Source organism: Larus michahellis, chromosome 5 (assembly GCF_964199755.1).
Source record: "Larus michahellis chromosome 5, bLarMic1.1, whole genome shotgun sequence".
Taxonomy (NCBI): domain Eukaryota; kingdom Metazoa; phylum Chordata; class Aves; order Charadriiformes; family Laridae; genus Larus; species Larus michahellis.
Window position 1 is genome coordinate 71,233,054 of NC_133900.1, and position 19,758 is coordinate 71,252,811.

At 41.8% G+C, this 19,758-nt stretch overlaps 1 protein-coding gene across 1 annotated transcript; it reads left to right on the forward strand.

Moving 5' to 3' along the window:
* The first annotated feature begins 307 nt into the window (after positions 1–307).
* CHRNA9 (cholinergic receptor nicotinic alpha 9 subunit) lies at positions 308–19,629 on the forward strand. The gene is made up of 5 exons (XM_074589476.1): positions 308–641; positions 15,155–15,300; positions 16,111–16,265; positions 16,937–17,469; positions 19,073–19,629. Exons 1-5 carry the CDS (start codon positions 425–427, stop codon positions 19,627–19,629), a joined length of 1,608 nt encoding a protein of 535 aa, XP_074445577.1. The 5' UTR covers positions 308–424.
* Positions 19,630–19,758: the final 129 nt, after the last annotated feature.

Here is a 19,758-nt window from a genome sequence, read left to right on the forward strand (position 1 = left end):
GAGGCGCCCGCAGGGTGGGATTTGGCTGCCCGGGCCTAAATGGCCCATTATCGCCTTCGCTGCGCTGCAACTGAGGAGGTGCCGGCGGTGACAGAGGGTGTGCCCCCGGGTGCGCCTCCGCTGCGTGACTCATACAGGAGAACAATGGGTTGATAACGGCAAGCACTCCTCTCTCCTTTTAGCCTTATCAGTAAACCTGTCCGTATTTCAGGTTTCAGCAGAAAAAAGCATGGGAAACACCCATAAATTTCACGCCCTCCAGCCCGCAGGCCGGGCCCGGCTCCTCGCCCCTCGCTATCGGCCGCTCGGAGCAACCAATCGGAGGAGGGCGTTGCGAGCCGCTCCGCGACTATAACAGGGCCCGTGGGGGGCTGTTGTGACAGTTGCCGTGCTGTGTGGCGGGCGGAGTGTTGGTCCTCCGGCCATGTCCCGCAGCGCTCCGGCCGGGCCCGCCGTCGCGCCCTTCTGGGAGATGCTGTCGTTGCTGGCCCGGGAGCCGGGGATGGAGTGGCTGGAGCTGGGCCTCGCTGGGCAAGCAGCCACCTTCCCGCGTGGCAGCCGAGGAGCAGCGTGTAGGACCCAGGCGGTGGCGCATCCCGGCGCCTCCCGGCGGTGCGGGGAGCGCGGCGCGGAGGTGTCTGGTAAGTGCGGGCCGTGCTGCGCGGTGGGGCTGGCAGCGCATGCGGCGGTGGTAACTCGGTGGGGCTGGCATCTGACTCCGGGCGGGGGGCGAGCGGGTCGCTGGCAGCCGTGGCTCCCGCCAGGCAGCGTTTCCTTCGTTGTGCTCGCGTTCTTGTGCAAGGCCGGAGCTTTGGGAGGCCTCGAGGGAGTTCACCTTCCTGCGGTGGAAAACATGTTGTCTTCTGGTGGGAGTGTGCTCTGTGCCCTTTGCAGTCATAATCTGTGTAAGCCATGCTAAAAAGCTTTAAACTTCGTTTTAAACGTTCTTTCTTTTTTTTGCTTCTCTTCTCTGTTACTACTCCACAAACTTGTAAATTCCCAGAGGGTTACCAGATCTATTGCTTGAAATGTGCCTGGTATGTTGCTTGATGTTTCTTGTTTGAAAAAATCTCAGCTCTCTAACAGCTCTGGGTGTGGATGTGTGTGATTTATCGGATGAACCGCCAGAGCGTTGTCTAGAGGTACATTGCACTGAGGAATGCTTTCTTTATTGCTCTGAGTGGCATATGTGTGCTAATGAGGATCCTCTCTTGTAGGAAAGGAGTTTAGTTGTCCTCGGAAACATTCTTTGGGACCTTGGCCTCTGAAGACTTTGTCGTTGTTGGAGTGCTCGGGGGATAGTAGGCTTTGGCAAGCCTACCTCGAAGGACTGAAGAAATTCCTTGTCTTTAGGAAAAGCATGGGGATGCCTGCAGCCTGGCCAATTCCAGAGGAGCAAGTTAGAGGGTTCTTGGCCATGGAATCTCTTAATTCATCCTCAAAGACACTGGTGTATGTGTCAGCACTTTCTTATTTATCAAAATTGACTGGTAACCCCGATCCTCTGGTAGATCCTATAACCCATTGCATGATGATAGGATTGAAACGTCGAGCAGGCATCCTGCGGGATAAATACTTGCCTATAACAATTGAGGTCTTGCGATCTCTCTTAGGAGCTCTGGAGTCTGTATGCGTAACTCATTATGAATGCTTACTGTTCCGTGCATTATTTACTGTAGCTTTTTTTGGGGCACTTCGAATAGGAGAGATGGTGGCAAAGCACCATGATGTACAGCAGCCTGAGCTGCTGTACCTGAGTGACCTCCAGCTGACGGAGAGGAGAGTGGCGATTTGTCTGCATAACTCTTCTGTGGGTCAGGAGAGACATGTCATCAGCCTTGGGCTGTCTGGAGAGCCGTGGGTGTGCCCTGTTCTGGCGCTCCGGAGCTATGTGACAGTTCGTTCGCCGCTGGAAGGGCCACTCTTCATGCACTCAGATGATAGGACCGTAACAAAGAGGGAGTTCCTGACCGTTCTCCGATGGGCCCTGCGGCTGCTGGGGCTGTGCCCGGAGCAGTATGGCGTGCATTCCTTCCGTCTGGGGACTGCCATCACTGCTGCACGCTGCGGTTATGTTGGGGAAGACATCACTCGCCTGGCAAGATGGCCCTGTGTGATCCCAGAGAGATCATAGCCATGGAGACCAACAGGGAAAGAAGAAGCTAATGAATTACCTTCTTTCTGTAGAGTTGGCTTTTAACTGTATAGTTTCTAGTCTTTGGCAGTAATTTAATATTAACACCTGTAATTAATTTTCTACCTCACAGTGGGATGGTCTCTGAAGTTCACTCACTTGTTGCAGCTTGTGCCGTCTGTGGTGTTGAGGGTGGGGGTGTCAAACCTGCTGTGTGTGGACCTTGTCTGCCGGTCTTGGCAGAGCAAGTCTGCAGGCACTTTTGTCTTGTATAGTGTGAGTTAATAAATGTTTCCTTTTTTAAAAAAAGTCTCTGCCTACTAGTAATATTGTTGCTCTTTACTGAAATTGTGGTCTTGGCTTTGAGAGCAATGAATGACAGACTCTGAAGTTTTGAAGGAAAGCTCTTGAGACTCTAAGGTAATCATTGTAAGCCAGGAGGCAGTTAAATTGTAATGCCTTTTGGCATAGCTGTACACTTTTTAACACTAACATATGGACTCGATGATCTCTGAAGGTCCTTTCCAACCCCTGCGATTCTGTGATACGCCACTAAGGTCAAAAGCTCCGTTATTAGCCCAATAACAGACACCAAAGGATGAGCTTTTTAAAGCATTTATATTCATAAGATGTTCAAAGTGATATCTTGTCCTGTTTAAATGGGAGACAGGAGCTTTTCTATTCATCAAACTCTACCTCTGAAAATATTTAATTTAATCCTCTAGACCCAATTCCCTCTGAGCATAATTAGCCTAATCAGTATTTTAAATAACAAAAATGGCACATGGTTCACTTAACAGTTAATGATTTCCTTAGGATGTGGTACTTGCTGTCCTTAATTCAACCTGTTCTTTTTTTGCCTGAGTTTTAAGTTACTTTTTAAAATTGAGTTTTCAACCATAATCATAAAGTACAATAGCTCGAATACTTCTAATTTTGTAATCATAGCATTTGTAGTACTGTGATAGCATGTGGTGGAATATATTTTTTCACCATATGGCTGGACTGGGAAGGGAGTTGGTGAGTCAGACTGTCCCCTGGCTGAGAAATGCGGTGAGCAAGACTTTCGATCACCCTTATTACTATCACTGCTCCAAACCTGGGCCATGACTACTGCTAAGCAGGCTAGTTTTCTATCTTACTCTGCCCTTTTCTAAAAAAAAACCCCAAAACCTATGGGTTACAGAATTGTGGGAGCTAGCTGAAGTTTAATGCTGGCTTGATCTCCATGTGGATAGTTAGCTGTGATTTCTGAGACTTCTGGTTAGTAGAAATTAACGCTGTCTACGTAGAGCAGCACCAGTCTGCTGCTCTTTACTGTGAGAGTGTCGTTGTGTTCACTGTGGGAATTAACTAAAGTGTGGCAAGACTTCCGTGATTATGACCATATCTGAGATCTTTAACTTCAGCTAAAAGCTGTCTTTTTCATTGTGTGGCTTTATTCACTAGAAATGCTTATTTATATCGCAATTTTTGTGCCTGAAATCTAAATGTAAATAGAGCTAAGGTGATGCAGATGTAGCATCTGCACAGGAACTTATCCTGAGGTGCCCACCAGCTGCTGTTGCTGCCAGTCAGGCTGAGCAGATGCTTGGAACATACCTGGATAAGGAACTGCTTTGTGCTCTGTGTAAGCTGTGATGGATTTTTTTTTTTTTTTTTTTGCTGTCCTGTGCGTACGCGATGTGTCTGCTCACTGGCCTGTGCTGTACCCAGGCATGCCAGCTTCTAGTACCGTCTGTTGCCTTGGTGTGAAAGGTCTGTGTATTGGCTAAATGGGGCATGGTTTTGGTAGAGGGGCGGGAGGGGGATGGACTGCAGGGGTGGCCTCTGTAGGAAGAGGCTGCCCAGTTCATATTTTTGTTTCCCAGTACCCAAATATTTTAATTGGCAATAAATTATTTTTCCCAAGTTGAGTCTGTTTTACCTGTGACAGTAATTAAGTGATCTCCCTGTCTTTAACCCTCTATGCAAGTAGATCAAAGTAGCCGCACCAGACCTATTGTAAGAAAGGCAGGTATTGTTTTTGCAACGGAGAAAAGCCATTTCCATCAGAGGTGACATGATAAGGGAATGACTAAGACAAAGAGACTCCAGCAAAGGCTTGTAGAACATCTCTTATCACACAGACAAAAGGACAAACTGATTCTTACCGGATTAGTGACTAGAAGGGTAGTCAAACATTTAACCAGTGCTAATGACATTGAGCAATTTTACCAAAAAGAAAAGAAATAAACTAGTCAGACAATCCCTTTAGGTGTAGCATAAGGAGAAGTAAACAGAGGGAGGACATCTGGGAAGGATTTTAGGCACCTCGGACAGACTGTGGACCCTGGAGTACCTAACCAATGGGAAACAGGGGAGGGAAAATTCGGCCGGGGATTAGGAAATAAAAAGGTGTGTTTCAAGAACCAAAAGTGTGCCTACTTGCTAGGTCACCCACTCTTGCAAGAACGTGAATAAAAATGTGCTTCACAGAGGATTCTGCCTGAGCCTATTTCATTCGGACCGGAACTTATTTCTTACACTACCAAAATGAACTTGGTCTAAAACCAAGTCAGTGACCATTTAACTCTGTGCTAGGACTCTCCCATTTAATTGATTTCCCAAATGGGAAGACAGGAAACCTTGCAAATATTTTTAGAGTGTAAGTGGATGTTCTAGTAAGACAGGAATGGCCATATTAATGCTAGCATCTTTAATATATGTGTTGTTTTTAAACCTTAGAGAGAGGTAAGTCTGTCTTCCGGAGAACCTAGTGTTTGGCAAATAAATGCCGTGATAATTGCTCTACAATACTGGGAAAATGAATGTCTGTCTTAGCTGTAATTTCTATGTCTGTGTGATACATGAAGCAGAAGAGAAAATCATCTTTGTTCTTATTTCTACCTACATTCTGTAGCTGTAGCCAGAGATTTTGATCTTGTACCCCACTAAGAGGAAGTGAAATCTAGCAAATAGCTGGAGAGATAACGGACAATCAACTATAATTATCAACTCCACTGAGTTCTGATCCCAGCATTGAGTAAAAGAGAAATTTGTTTTTGAGGAACAGCCATCACAGAGGTAATTAGCTTTTTAAAGAGCCCTGTTTTGATAGGCTGGCATATTTTCAGATAACAGGGTTATAAATGCAGTGCTTGATCTATAATTACTTGTTGGAGCTATAGGTCTCTCTTTACATGACAAATGAAACTGAGACAGTTGGTAAGTAAATGAGACCCGTTTTCTCCTGAATGTTAGGAGGTTCGCATCATCAGCTCAGAATCCTGAAATGGTTCTCTCTACAACAAATTAACATTTGCAAGGTTTTTCCATTTAGCTGTTCTAAAGACCCTGAATAGAAGCAGAAGGGGATATAAGAAAGGTATTTACTTTGAGAAGTGAAACGGGGAGTTATTTCAACCAGCAATTCTTTCTTACAATGTTAATTACTGATTTCACACATTTTTATCATGTTAAGGGTGAAAGGCTGAGCATACTGACTAGAAAGAGCTAAATTACTTTTGTACTGGGGATCGCTGTCTGCTGTGGGAATTCACTGTATTATGTGGAGATATTGGTGAATCATTCATGTGGAAGCCTGAACACTTACAATTTCTATAATTTCTAATTGTTGAATTTAACTAATAAGACTCTTCAAGAATAAAGGGGAAGTGATCAGTAGTATTTTTTTTATTAAAAAAAAGCCCCGAACTTTCTCTGTACACCTGGTTGGTATGCATTCGATTCTATTCTGATTGTAATGCTTATATCAAATACATATTCCTTAGAATAACAGAAATAATGTTACCCATTAATCACTGTGGTACTAATTAATCAAGTATCAAGTGTATGTTCTTACACAGCTAAAACTTCTGTTGTTGAACCTGTACCTCCGAGTTCATTCATGTTCCTGAAATGGATGAGATTTGAAAAAAAAAATGGTTTCTTTCCATATCTCCTGGAAATGAAGTAGGTAACTAAATCAGATATTTGTCCGGTTTCGCACCGAGATCCATGAGTACTCCATGCTTTTGCATGTAGAATGAAAGCATCCCCTGCTAATATAGCACTCAGTGTTCTTTGATAGTGAAGACCCAAGTCCAGAAAGCTAGGGATAAACAGGCAAATGCCTTCAAACCTCTTGGGGTTTTCTTTTCAGTGGTTATACAGAGAATTATTTGCACTATAAAAAGCGCAGAGGAAGCTTTTTGAGGCAATCTGCAAATGCAAGCAATTGCATCTCCCATATTTTTGTTTCTTGTTTGCAACCAGCACCTGGAAGGGAAGTAGCTAGCAAAAGACGGTAAAGATTGAGGAGTTACATTGATTTGTTACCTGAAACATCCCTAAAGTGCCTTTTGGGTATCTAGAAGTCTTTTGTCACCTTGACTTCTTCCTTCTACTTACTTTAACATACATATATCCATTAGTTGTAATGTTTACTTGTAAATTGAAGAGACTTAATCATTCTACTCCATATAGCAAAGAGGACACTGACATTCTGCATCAGCTCTAATAGCAGCACACTGGGCACGACATGCCAGCGCTCTCTTTACCCTGCTTTGGCTTTCTGTTGAAGATGTTTCATTTCATATTGTTAAGTCATACCTCCTCAGGAGATTTGTAATTGCTAATGTTGCAAACTTGGAAGCTGTATAGGCATTAAAAGTGCATTTATTTTAAGATACCTAAAGGAAAAGCATGTTTTTCAATCAAGGTAAGTGAAGAAGGCTCTGCTTTATGTGTTGTGATGCAAGTTTGGCCAGAAGCATTGGTATAGTGCCGAATGCACCAATTGCTACTGACTCATTGAATCATCTCTTCCAATGAGGTGTCATAATGTGTTGCCATCTCATTCTCTGAGGCTGGCTGTGCATTCACTGCAACGGGTTGCTTAACCATACCTGTGTCTTATTTGCTGCTTACGTTGCCTTGAAGTACTGGCAGAAGGGAAAGAGTTTAGAGAACACGCATACCACATATCCTATGCTTTTTTCCTTACGTGTAGCTTCCCACCAAGAACAAATCAATTATCCATCAGAGTCCAGACCTGACCATACCTCAGTCATTGGATTAGGAGCAGCTCTCTGAAATGGGAATGTAATATGCTGCTTTTGCTAGAGCCCAGGAGTAAAGCCAATATGGAATTTGTTGCTAAAATTGTTCCAAGCAATGTTCTTGTGCTAGCTCTTTTATACTAATTTGAGGAACTGTCTTTTGCTTTTAACTGAACTTTTATATACACTTCGCAAAAGCTATAACCATGGGATGATTGTAGGATAGTCTGTCTTCTCATAGCTCTGCTATAGCTGTAAACTGTGCACTAATCCCTCTTGTCTGTTCCCCAACATCTTGGTTCTGTTTCAGAATGAAACGCCTTTCATGCCCTTCTTTAAGCTAAAGGCAGCTGAGCAATTGGCAAAGATACTTCACAGCCCCCTGCCAGTTGTTGGCAGGTGAGCAGCAAATGTTTCCCAAAGCACACAAACCAACCAGGTATAATATGTGGTTATAGTAGCATTTTACTGTTAGAGCACAATTTTTTTTGACCTTAACAGCTTTTATACCTCATATCACCTTCCACAGAACTTGAAAAACAGCAGTTATTCAGCCTGTAAGATTCAAATCAGTGTTGTAGGCTAACACTTCTAGATGGCAAATCCTTTGTCTTTATGGGCAAAATAAGTTTTCTTCAGCCCAGTTAACCAAGGAAAAGGATGTTCCTTGGTGCTGATACCCTGTATTAACACTTGAACTTTTTTCCCATGGAAGTACTAAGCCTTCATTTCAATGCATTTATTGTGGTTCGAAAAGAAGGAACTGTGCTTTTGCCAAGAAAGTTAGACCAGGTAATCCTTAAGGTCCCTTCCAACCTGGTATTCTATGATTCAGTATCTTGGCACTGGACAATTTCTTAAAACTTCGCAGATAAAACCCAATGGTATGAATACAGCCTCCCTTAACTGATCTGCAGCCCCTGTGCTCAGAGATGCTGAAGACAAGGGATGTTGTGTTCATCTGAGATGGTGGTGCTTTGTCCCCAAGATCTAAATGAAATGACTCTTGTGACAGAACAAGCATAGTTGGGAGAGTTTGAATAAAACTGCATGTTTACTACCATATTTTGCTCAAGGACGTTTTTTTTTTTGCTCAGTCAATAGCATAATGTAGCTGTCTTCATGCTAGATAATTCTAAAGCATGTCAGTACCCATGTACCATGAGATGTTTCAGTAGCTAAACCCACCATTTATTAGAAGTTCTTTTCCCTCAAAGAGTTGAGTAGCTGCTGCTCCTTGCCTTATCCTGCAGGGAGGTTTGTTCAGGCGTAAACACATTGTGATAATTTAGACTTGTGTCCTCCCCCATGTAATTGCTCTGATATTTTTAAAGTGGGCAGCTCTGCAATATTTGTAAGCTTGGAAACTGATTTATTTTGTTAACGAAAACCTTGCTCTTGGAGTGATTTGCCAAGGTGGGTATTTTGCACTCGGAATGAAGCAGTATTTTTGTTTTCTTCCTGTAAGTTCTGGGAACATGGATGAATCCCCTGGGTAGATTGATGTGTGTGATTAGATGGAGCAGAAACAATTAGATAATGCCAAATGTTGCAATATAAATGTTTGCTTAGTGTCTTTTTCCAAGAGATTTGTATCACAATGTAAGTAAAATTGTATACAACACTGGTCAAGTAGCATGTATTAATACTGAGTTCTGTGAATTCCTTGAAAACACAGTTAAAGTTTAGGTTGATACTTTATGGTCTGCATTTTTTTTTCTTGTCTTCATCTTTTGGCATCCTGCCTTTTCAGCCAGCTGCACTGTATTAGTGCACAGCATTAGTCTGAGCTCTTTGTGGGGAACACTTACATTCTAAGCAACTCAGATAATGACAAAGAAGTTTGGATGTACGATTTTCTGCATTGCAAGGTGTTTGTGAGCTTATCAGGAAGGCAGATGTTTTCAGGGGATGCTGGATCCTCTATACAGATACTCTTGTGAACATGGTGAGTTTCAGCAGTGTTTTAAAGGGATGTCCTCCCCACTTTGAATTTTGGAGAGAGTGAAACTTGTTCTGAGTAGGTATCTACACTGTTGCCCTTCCAGTCTTTCTTCTTCAGATAGCGGTTCAATCTCAGTTTTTTTGTGATGTGCACACAAGCTGAAGGAATTGTCTTCAGCCTGCACTGGTAGCTGTAGGGCTTCCCTCTACTTCTGAAAGTTGAGATTGTGTGCTGTCTTCCATGGCTCAAGAGTGATCATGCAGAGGAAGATGCTTGAGTCTGCCTACACCCTTGTAAAAGGGTAGAAGTATTTCTGCCTGTCAGAGCAAACCTGTGATCTGGAACAGTGTCTAGGCCCAGAGGTTGTCTTTGTGTAGAGCACAGATCCTGTGGTCAGCCATTCAGAGGCATGGTACGAAGCTGGAAATGATCCCAATGAGAAAGAGCTGTATATAAAATAGCTTTCTGATAGCTAAAATTATAAAATAGCTTTGCTCTTAACCCTGCCAGATACTGAATGCTTCTCAAGGACGGACAAAATACCAGTCAGCTTGCAAGCAGTCTCATGAAAAAGGATGAATGTGCTGCATTTTAGATCACACTAAATTATACAAGGCTTCTAGGCGTGAAAGGTTTCTGTGCTTCAGGTGCTGGGAGGTGGTCAGCAGAGCTGCCTGTGTAAGTGGACCCAAATAAAATTTATATTCTGAAAAACTCACAACTGTAACCTGTAAGTTAGGATTTTCCACGTCTAGAAAATATGGCGAATATTCTGCATTATCTCATGACCTGACATTGTGAACGCTTCCTAATGTATTTCCTGTCTTCCATGTGTACAACAGGGTGGAAGAAAATATGAATGAGTATGTTGGCTTCAGGTGGTAGGGGATTTTTAGAGAGAAGGAAGGAGGAGGCAGTAGGTGGGTGAGAAAAAAATGAGGCGGACAGAAACACACTGCGTCTAAATGAAGTGCTGTATTCTCCTTCTCCAGAGCAGGCACAGGGAGGCTATTCTGCTGGCAAGAAGAGCTGTTGTTACCCGTGCTGTTAAGACTTCAGTTAGGCTAAGGAGAGAAGTCTGACTCTGAAGAGTTAGTGTGCTGCTTGACCCCATCACAAGATAATATTCTGTTGCAAATGCTCCGAAGAATGTGAACGCAACAGCTTCTGGGGAGAAAAATTGGCAGGAAGGCAAGGAGGAGCAGACTGTGAGACACTTCTTACAAACTGTGCTTAGAAACCAATCTGTTCTTCTTTATTGTTCTCTGATGAAGGGATGGATTATAAATGGTGCAGACAGCCTTGAGGCCTGTGATAATACAATATCTGTAGCTTTTCCAGTTGGAGGCTTAAAAACTCTTACTGCTTTTTATGCAAAAAAGGATAAGAATCCATTAAAAAAAATTCTGAAAATGTACGGGTCAAAACTTGAGCCTCAGGAGCAAATTGTTGTTTTAGACAGGAGAGGAAAGACTTGCTTAATTGAAAGAACAAAATTTTAAATGTTTTTAGACTTCTTTCCTGATTTGCTTATAGTTTGGCTAAGATAAATATCTAAAGTTGGATCCCTCCAATGTCATCTCCACTTCAGTCTGTCCTTAAAGCGCATGCAAAATCAAACTTCCCTTACATGGCCGTACACTGAATTCAGTTTTTTTTGGCTATTGTCTTGATAACAGCACGTGTGTTTGTCTAGAACCATAAAAAGTTACATGTGTCATGAGTGTCGTACAAGCTCAGTGCACCAATGAATGGTACACTCTTGTCCCACTGAATGTGAGCACGAACACAATGTTCTGCTCCGTTAATAGCCCATGCACGTTCTCACAAAGTCAAATGTTTGAATAAAATATGTGAAGCAGGGCTGGGTATTGTGCCATCGGCCTTAACCACTCTCTGCATCAGCAGAAGCGGCCTGTGCTCTAAATATGGTTTTGTATTGTACAGTTGTTGACAATGATATATATTTGCTCTCCCTGAAACCCTCTCGTGACTGGTCTCATGTATGGTAAGCACAGCCGAGAGCCGGGTTCAGCCACTAAGCGGTTTTGCTCCTTCTGCTTATCTTTTTTCTTCAGAAGAACATCTTGTCTCTGCTTGTCTTATATCAAACGTAAGGCAAATAATCAGTGAAATCAATCGAAGTATATTAAAATGAGATGTGATTTCTGTGTGATAAACAAAAACCGTCTCGAATATCTGGGTAGAGCATTAGGCTGGCTAACAGGGCCATCTGCTGGCAGATGCGCTCTAACAGGATAACTTTGAATTTCCCTGGGAACGAGTCTAGTTCCAGGAGAGGTTAATGGCGTGATTCTAACTTCCAAACACCCGTGACTCTTCTTAAATTATCTTCGTAAGCTGCTTCGTACTTTATATTAATTCCTGACTTCATAGCAGAACTTCATACTGTAAAAATGGAGAACTGCTTAACTATAAATTTGAGCTCCATTCAAACGTTAAATGGGATGTTTGATCTGGGAGTAGTACTGCCGTAGATTATGCCACAATTCAAAACTATATTCTGAGGAAACATGGGTTTGTAGATGAATCTCTCAGACCAATGAACAACGATTAATGTTAATACTCACTCTTCACACAAAATGTCTTGATTAAAATTACAGATCATATTTCTTGTGAGCAAATGTAAAAGAGCCAAATGCTCTGGCATACTAAGATTGAGGTTCTTGAATCTGTAATACTGAAGGCCTTTGGGTGTATTTTATTTTTAAAGCACTGTATAATCAATGCAGCATCTCAAACATAACAAATGCGTTCTTGTACATGTGTGCTTGTGTTTGCCTGTCTGTATGTCCAATATATGGCAACTATTGGATATATTTGATGACTGAAAACATGATAGATCGTAACCTTCCAGTTGTGATCTATCCCTTTGCAAGTTTATAATGAATAACATATGGAATATATGTACGTATAAGAATAAATTGAGTAAATAACGCATGTAAGCATGCTTCTTGGTTTTGTCTTTCCAGAACCTGTGGTTTCCCTTTAAGAAGATGTCACTACAATAAAGGTGCGGGGTTCTTTAATATACATGATCTTATGCAAATTAAAGTACATCAGTCTGCACTACTTGGCAGATATGTAATGCTGGTGTAACAGGTCACAAGATTGTCTCAAGCCTGTGGCAAAGCAAGCTCAGTCTTGGTTCCAGCAGTATTTACAGGAGCACACTTAAAGCAGTGCCCCTGGTCACTCTTGTAATTACAGTGAGAGAAGCAAAGCGATAGCTACTTGCTGACATAATGGCAAATGTACTGTAGACTAAAGGTATCCCCTGAGAATGCGCTGATCTGACTGTATCCAAAAATCTTTCATCTTCAGCCTCTGATTTTTGTTGCCCTTAACAATATATACCTTCTTCCCACAGAAAAAGCAGGTTGTTACATACTGCCTGTGGGCTGCTCTGACCTTGTGACTTCTAAACTGTTTTCCACTTTTTTTTTCCCCTTTGACAGTTCAGCAAATGAAGTGACAGAGATGAATTTCATTATGGGTGCTTTGACTGAAATTATTTATTACTTACCTATTAAACCTGGCCATAAATGTCATTGATTTATAGACCCCACAAAAGCACAAGCATTAGCCAGTGAGTGCCAGGAGTGCTACTATGTAGAAATTACATGTGTGGAGGGATCAGCTTCCTTCTAGCCAAAAGATTATATGCTTTGTATTTGTATTTTGTGTGGATCAGAACTATTCTGGGCCAATTCTTTTTGCTGGTAGGTCATTGTGCGTTTTCACCATTTTATTTTAGTGACTCTCTTCTGTTCTGTAAGGATGGTAAAATGGACTGCCGTATATCATGAAGGATGGATTGGACTGTGGAAAGGAAGAAGTCATCTCCTCTTCTCTGTGAGAAACTTGTAAGAAACTGCTTGCAGTACTAGGAAACTAACTAGGCAACATGAGTAATATAAACAGAGCTAATGAAGATTTGACCATTGGGGTAGACGGGAGGCCAGGTGTGGTATTGTTTCGTGTTCATATTTCTCTCCTGTAAATCTTTGGCTAAATGCAAGAGCTGTCCAGTAACTCTAATTTTTTGTAAAGTCTTGCCAAGTCCAGCTGGGAAAAACTGTGCTTTATTGGGATGTGGTAGTTTATCTGCAGAGTCCAGTTTTGCTCCTGATTTACTGTGCTGAGTACTGGTCTCAGAATTGTCAACACCCGTGTAAGTTCTTGTTTGCACAGCGATACTAGGCTGCTGCAAATATTGCCTGCGTTGTCCAACTTGGCGTAGCTGCATTTCTTCCATGTGGCATCACTTTGTTAGGTAAAAACATTGTTTTGTCAGCATGGGAGTATGTAGGCTGCTTTTTTTTTTTTTTTGACATACTGGATGTGTGAGTGTAACTATACCAATTAAAGTACTGAGGCAGATGACTTTTTTGTGAGGGTACACGAGTTCCACAGAACTGGTTCTGAGCAAGCTACTGCTGAACGTAGGGGCAGCAAAAACGTGGCCCACCAAAGAACTATAAAGGGCTCTTCATAAATTGGACAAAATCTCATATTTGTAGTAAAAAAATGCAATGGAATACAATTTTCCTACTGATATCCCATCCGTTTGTCTTCTCTCTCAGCATTAGCTTCAGAGCAGGCAGCTCTCAAGTTACGAGGGAGGGAGGGAGGGTTGATCACAGCCCCAGGTGGTGGCAGGGACAAAGACCATCCATCACTCTAGGACTCTGACAGCTGCTGAGGGAGGACTGAGTTGCTTCTAGCAGCTCATCAGTGCCTCAGCATCTTTATATTGCTGTGCAGCTTGATTATTTTTTTTGTTAGTTTTGGATAGTGATAAACATTTTTGTGCCCTTGGGTGAACAGTTTTATTTAAGGTCCAGAAATGAAGAGAAATAGCCTGCCCTCTTACATCTCTCTGTGGTTGCTGTTTGCAGCAGCGATACTGCAAGGTGAGAATACTGCTCGATAGCTAAACGTTGCGTTGAGGTTTGTTTTATTCAGGAGCTGGTGTCCTGGTGTGTCTTACACAGTTGAGCTCTGGAAGTCTTTCATCTGTTTTGTTTTACTTTGTCTTAGTGATGCATAGACAAAAAGAATGATTATGTACATACAGAACTTAATTGCTCTTTGCGACTCATTGATTTGTTAGGATTTCTTTTTAATCAGAAGGGTTTGCTTTGAACTCTGATTAGTGCAGGAAGTCACTGTGAGTCACCTGAGAGTGATGTGTGCCAAAGCACTTGCTTCCTACGTAGTGCCAGATGGCATTTGTGCAAGTCTTGTGTTACTGTCCTTGCCCTTTGCTTGCAAGAATGTGTGAATCTATATAAAGGTAACATAGACACTGCCTAGAGAAACTGTAATGCACAAAACAGTGTGGAACAGCAAAAGTGTCAGTTAAAATCTAAAGTTTCAGCGGATTATCCTTAGTGGTTAAGTCTGGATAGCAAGAAGCATCCCCAAATACATGGTTTGGGGAAGATGTTAGTCCAAGGATGTGTTCAGACAACATGCAATTGCTGGTTTGTGAAGAAAAGCAGCTCAGGCTTTTTCCAAGTGGTAGTTTAAAAAAAAAAAAAAAAAGGGTGGGGGTAAATTCTGAAAGTAGCAGGAATCAGTGCTGCATTTAGGGAGATATTGCCAGTCGCTAGCCCGGGAGCAGGCTTGACTTCAGACTTCGCTTCTAATTTTAGCATGGCAGTTGTGTGACTGTAAGTCAATAATCTCTGTGCCTATGTAAAAGATCAGTAAAATAAAGATAATGATATTTACATTCAAAAAAGGCAGGAATCTCTGGATGCAGAGTGTTGGTTTTTTTTCAGTGGGTGTGAAAAGCTAGGCTTAGCTATTCATTTACTACAGATGAAAGCTGTCTTCATTTAAATAGCTTCATCAGGTTTACTTCTTCTCCACACTAAATGATGTTCTAGTATGCGAATGATAAATACAGTTATGGCAAATACTACTTGAAGGTGTGGAAAGAGGATGTCTTCTGATACTGCTCAGTGCTTAATCTGATGTACTGAACAAATCTGTGTTATCTAGCAGTAGAATCAGCCAAAGGAAAATATGCTCACATGCTGTTTAATGAACTGTTTGAAGACTACTCAAATGCGCTAAGACCAGTGGAAGACACAGATAAAGTACTGAATGTCACCCTTCAGATCACATTGTCCCAAATTAAAGACATGGTGAGTAAGAGTACAGTTCTGTTTTTCTAAAGATGTGCAGAAATGCACTAGCTGTAAGCCTTTTGCTTGGAGTAGGAAAAACAACTTGCATTTTGTTGTGACAACTTCAGTAATGGTTCCTCAGGAGGGTCATGTTCTCCAGTTCTTTGTAGATTCTTGTCTGATTGCAACACTAAGACTTCCATTATAAGCCTGCAAACTTAGAGCTGCTGAATTGTTAAGACTTCTTTTGTAGTTAGGTGTCGGTATCACACCCCCCAGGCAATTTTTACCGAGTTTCAAATAAAAAGAGCAAATGTGTTTTCTGAGATGCAATTAATTTCTACATAAACTCCCTGTTTTAGCCGCCAGTGACTTTTTTTTTTATACATTTCTTTCAGCCAGATACGCTTTTAAGGCAAAATAAAATGTGTCGGGAAGGAGGATGGAAAATCACTTTTGTGATTTCTAAATTACAACTTCAAGGCCTCACCAAGCTTTCAGAGAATGGCGTTAGACTGAATCCATTAGCTGTTTGGTGTTCTGAAGCTCACAAAAGGAAATTCTTAAGATACTGGGAGCCTCAGACAACTGTGATTAAAGCTAAGGGAGGGTGCAGGGGGGAAGAAAGTTTGGACTAGAGAAAGTCCAAACAAATAACCTCCCCATACAGTGTATGGGCATATGTACCTGTCTGAGGGGTACTCTTGTGGCCTGTCAGCATTCTGGCCTGCTTTGGGCACTACTTTAAAGCTATACAACAACTGCCGTCTGCATCTAGGATGTGCTTTTGTCACCTTCAGCTAGAAATATTTCTATGTTTTTGTGCAGGATGAAAGGAACCAAATTTTGTCAGCTTACTTATGGATTCGACAAAGCTGGTATGATGCGTACCTCAAATGGGACAAAGATAAATACGATGGGTTGGATTCCATCAGGATTCCAAGCGATTTGGTTTGGAGACCAGATATTGTCCTGTATAACAAGTGAGCGTTGCTGGAGAAAATCAGCTTGAATTATCTGTCTGAGGGAGGGAGGGGGTAGAAGGAGGAATTGACCCACAGAGTCTGAACTTGCATCACTTTACCTTACCTTAGCAAGGGGTTGGTTTGTTGTTTTAACATTTGTTGTTGATCGTCTAAATATTTTGCAATAAAGCCATAGATAGGATTTGGCAATTGATTATGCTACGCAGCAAAGCTCTTCTGAATTCCTCTGCGCTGAGAATTGAATACCCTGGCTGTCTGAAGTGCTTTCTGCTGAGGCTGCTGAAGAGCTCTGGAAGATTGTGTGTCCACAAAAGGGTGGTACACAAAGGTTACACTCCTTGACTGCTCTCCCAGGCCAGTAGTGACTGGAGGTTATTTTCATCTTTGAATGGATTCTTATCCTACTGCATCCTGTTCGTAGTCAAGTTTGAAGAAGCCATGGCCAACAAATAACAACATAATTTAGCAGCACTGATGTTTGGCATTAATGGGCACTGGTACCTGTAAATAATAGTTAATAGTAAGTTCCTAATAAAATTCAGGATAAATTAGTACATGATTTCAGAAGCATGCTTTTAAAGGTGTGAAACAAGGGACTTCCTCCCCTTTCCCCTTAGCACATTAAGTTCTTGACGGTTGATCTTGACTGTTACTTTTCTGTCTTCTAGGGCTGATGATGACTTTTCAGAACCAGTGAATACTAATGTTGTGTTGAGATATGATGGAAAAATCACTTGGGATGCACCTGCTATCACAAAGAGCTCATGTGTAGTGGATGTATCTTATTTCCCTTTTGACAGCCAGCAGTGCAACCTTACCTTTGGGTCCTGGACCTATAATGGTAATCAGGTAGACATCATCAATTCTCTTGATAGTGGTGACCTCTCTGACTTCATAGAAGATGTGGAATGGGAGATTCATGGTATGCCAGCGGTTAAGAATGTCATCACTTACGGCTGCTGCTCTGAGCCTTATCCAGATGTGACCTTCACACTGATTTTGAAAAGGAAGTCTTCATTCTACATATTTAATCTGTTGCTTCCTTGCATTCTGATCTCTTTCCTGGCCCCACTGGGATTCTATCTCCCTGCAGACTCTGGGGAAAAAGTGTCTCTGGGTGTTACAGTCCTGCTTGCTCTGACTGTGTTTCAGCTGATGGTTGCAGAGATCATGCCTCCCTCTGAAAACGTGCCTTTGATAGGTGAGCTTTACACACTTTAAACGTGGCTTATTAATAGCAGGGCTGTATGTCAGGGAGACCATACATAATTTATGGCTTCTGGGAAGATAAAGGTGCTGCTTTTTTAAAACATAGTGAAATACTTAACATGTGTGTGGAATTTCTACAGGTATGCTGAAGCTTTTAAAGTTTATTTTGTGTTTATTTTAAATTATGTATTACCTATCTATTTCTATTTATCAAATATAGTTAGAAATGTAAAACTATTTTATCACATATTGTAATAAAGCTAGTAATGGAAAACAATGTTAGAACCAGGGTACAAAGTGTAAACAAGAGCTGTATGCATAAGACCAGACTGTTTCAAGATATGTTTCTGTCAGATCCAGATGACTGGGTGGCCTGGCTGGGGCACTCAGACTTAATATCCAACTGACTTAATACCCAACACAATCCTGACTTAATATCCAACTGACTACATATCCAACAATTGTTACATTGAACTGTAATGCCTGGCAATCCATTATGCTGAATTTTAATTTATGTCTGAGAGTTCAGAAGAGCTGATATGTAGTGAAAAGGGTGGTGTTCAGCACCGTCCCATCTGCCTTTTGCCAGGACCCACCTCCTGCTCCTGGATGCTCCATCTCCTGCGGCAGGAGGCTTCCCAGCTTCCCCGGTGGGATTTCTGGAGGACTAGGAACACAGTTGCCTCCGTGCTGGCTTCCAGCTTCATTAAGATAATTCATATCTCATTATTTTTATTCTTGTTAGTACTGTTTATATGAGAAACTGCATGGCTTAACTGAGACAGAACACTGGTCAATGAACAGGAGGGCTGAATGCTTTTCCAATACCCAGCAGCAACTATTCCTGCCTAGAATATGGACTTGCTGTTCTGGAGTACTTTCCCTACCCTCCTATCATGCTGTCTAATTTAAGGAGCCCCAGGATCTAGCCTCAGTCTGCTTTCTCTATTCCCTCACCATCCTTTCCCAACCCCCTTGAAAACTGGGATCAAAAATCCAGCCAACACATCTCAACAGGCAACAGGGCCACCCCTCAGCTCTGTGCCTGGCCCCAGCTGTCAGCAAGGGAGTTGTGGACACCAGCAATGTCTGGGTGTTCACCGGCCTGTGTGAACGCGAAGGAATCCATCTGCTGGTGTGGGGTAGCTCCAACAAAGCGTTATCACCACTTTTGTTAATACATCGGGAAGTGGGATTTCTAATGTGCCACGTGAAGACGTCAACACTGGGGTTTTACAGACACCAGGAAAAGAGCAAGGCTCCTGCTAAACATTTTTAAGCTGTTTTTTAAATGGGTGTATTTCAAGAAATCAGAGGTTTTGGCTTGCAAATATTTACAATGCTAATACAATAGTCACTTACTCATCTGATAAAGGCATGCCAGTAATGACTGTGAGGTTTTACTTTAATGGTTTTAATCTTTGTTTTTAAATGGTAAATTAAGTGTTGATCTAAGTATCTAGAGAATCAGGGTGATTTAAAAAATGGTTTTGCTTGCACTTATGTTTAGCACTATGTTGTCACATTGTTATTTCTGCATTGATTTTTTTTTTATTAGGGTAGCATTTTTAATATGATTTTATTTTGTGTTTCAGGAAAGTATTACATAGCGACTATGACCATGATCACAGCTTCCACTGCATTGACAATCATTATAATGAATCTCCATCACTGTGGCTCAGAAGCAAAGCCTGTTCCACAATGGGCCAAGGTGATTATTTTGGACTACATGTCAAAAATCTTTTTTGTTTATGATGTGGGTGAAAATTGCACAAGTCCGAAAAGAGAGAAGGAAGAAGAACGTAAGTTAGAGGGGGACGATGGGTGTCAGAGGAGGCACAAAGAGGTAAGGAGTCACCATTCCAATAGGAAGGATGACCGTGATCTCAAGGAGAAGCTCAATGGAAATTTGAATAAAAGCTATGGAGTTAATGGTGAAAATGTTAGGGAGACTGTTAATTGCTGTTCCTGTTACAAAACGCTGATTAAAAATATCGAATATATTGCTAATTGTGTTAGAGACCATAAAGCAAACCGGGCCAAAGGAATTGAGTGGAAAAAAGTCGCAAAAGTGATGGACAGGTTTTTCATGTGGATTTTCTTTATTATGGTGTTTTTTATGAGTGTGCTGGTCATTGGAAAAGCACCTTAGCCGAAGGTGAACACATTCCTTTTGTAAATCTGTATATACTGGGTTAGCTTGTTTCGGTGGAGCTCTGGAACAGGGGTGCTTTTGAGATCTTTGTCTTGCATTCTGTAACAATAAGCAAATTGATTCTGT

Coding starts and splice junctions, on each gene's coding strand:
- CHRNA9 (XM_074589476.1), top strand. CDS start 425: ATGTCCCGCAGCGCTCCGGCCGGGCCCGCCGTCGCGCCCTTCTGGGAG. Junction 15,301..16,110: donor TGTCCCAAATTAAAGACATG/GTGAGTAAGAGT, acceptor GTTTTTGTGCAG/GATGAAAGGAACCAAATTTT. Junction 17,470..19,072: donor TGAAAACGTGCCTTTGATAG/GTGAGCTTTACA, acceptor TTTGTGTTTCAG/GAAAGTATTACATAGCGACT.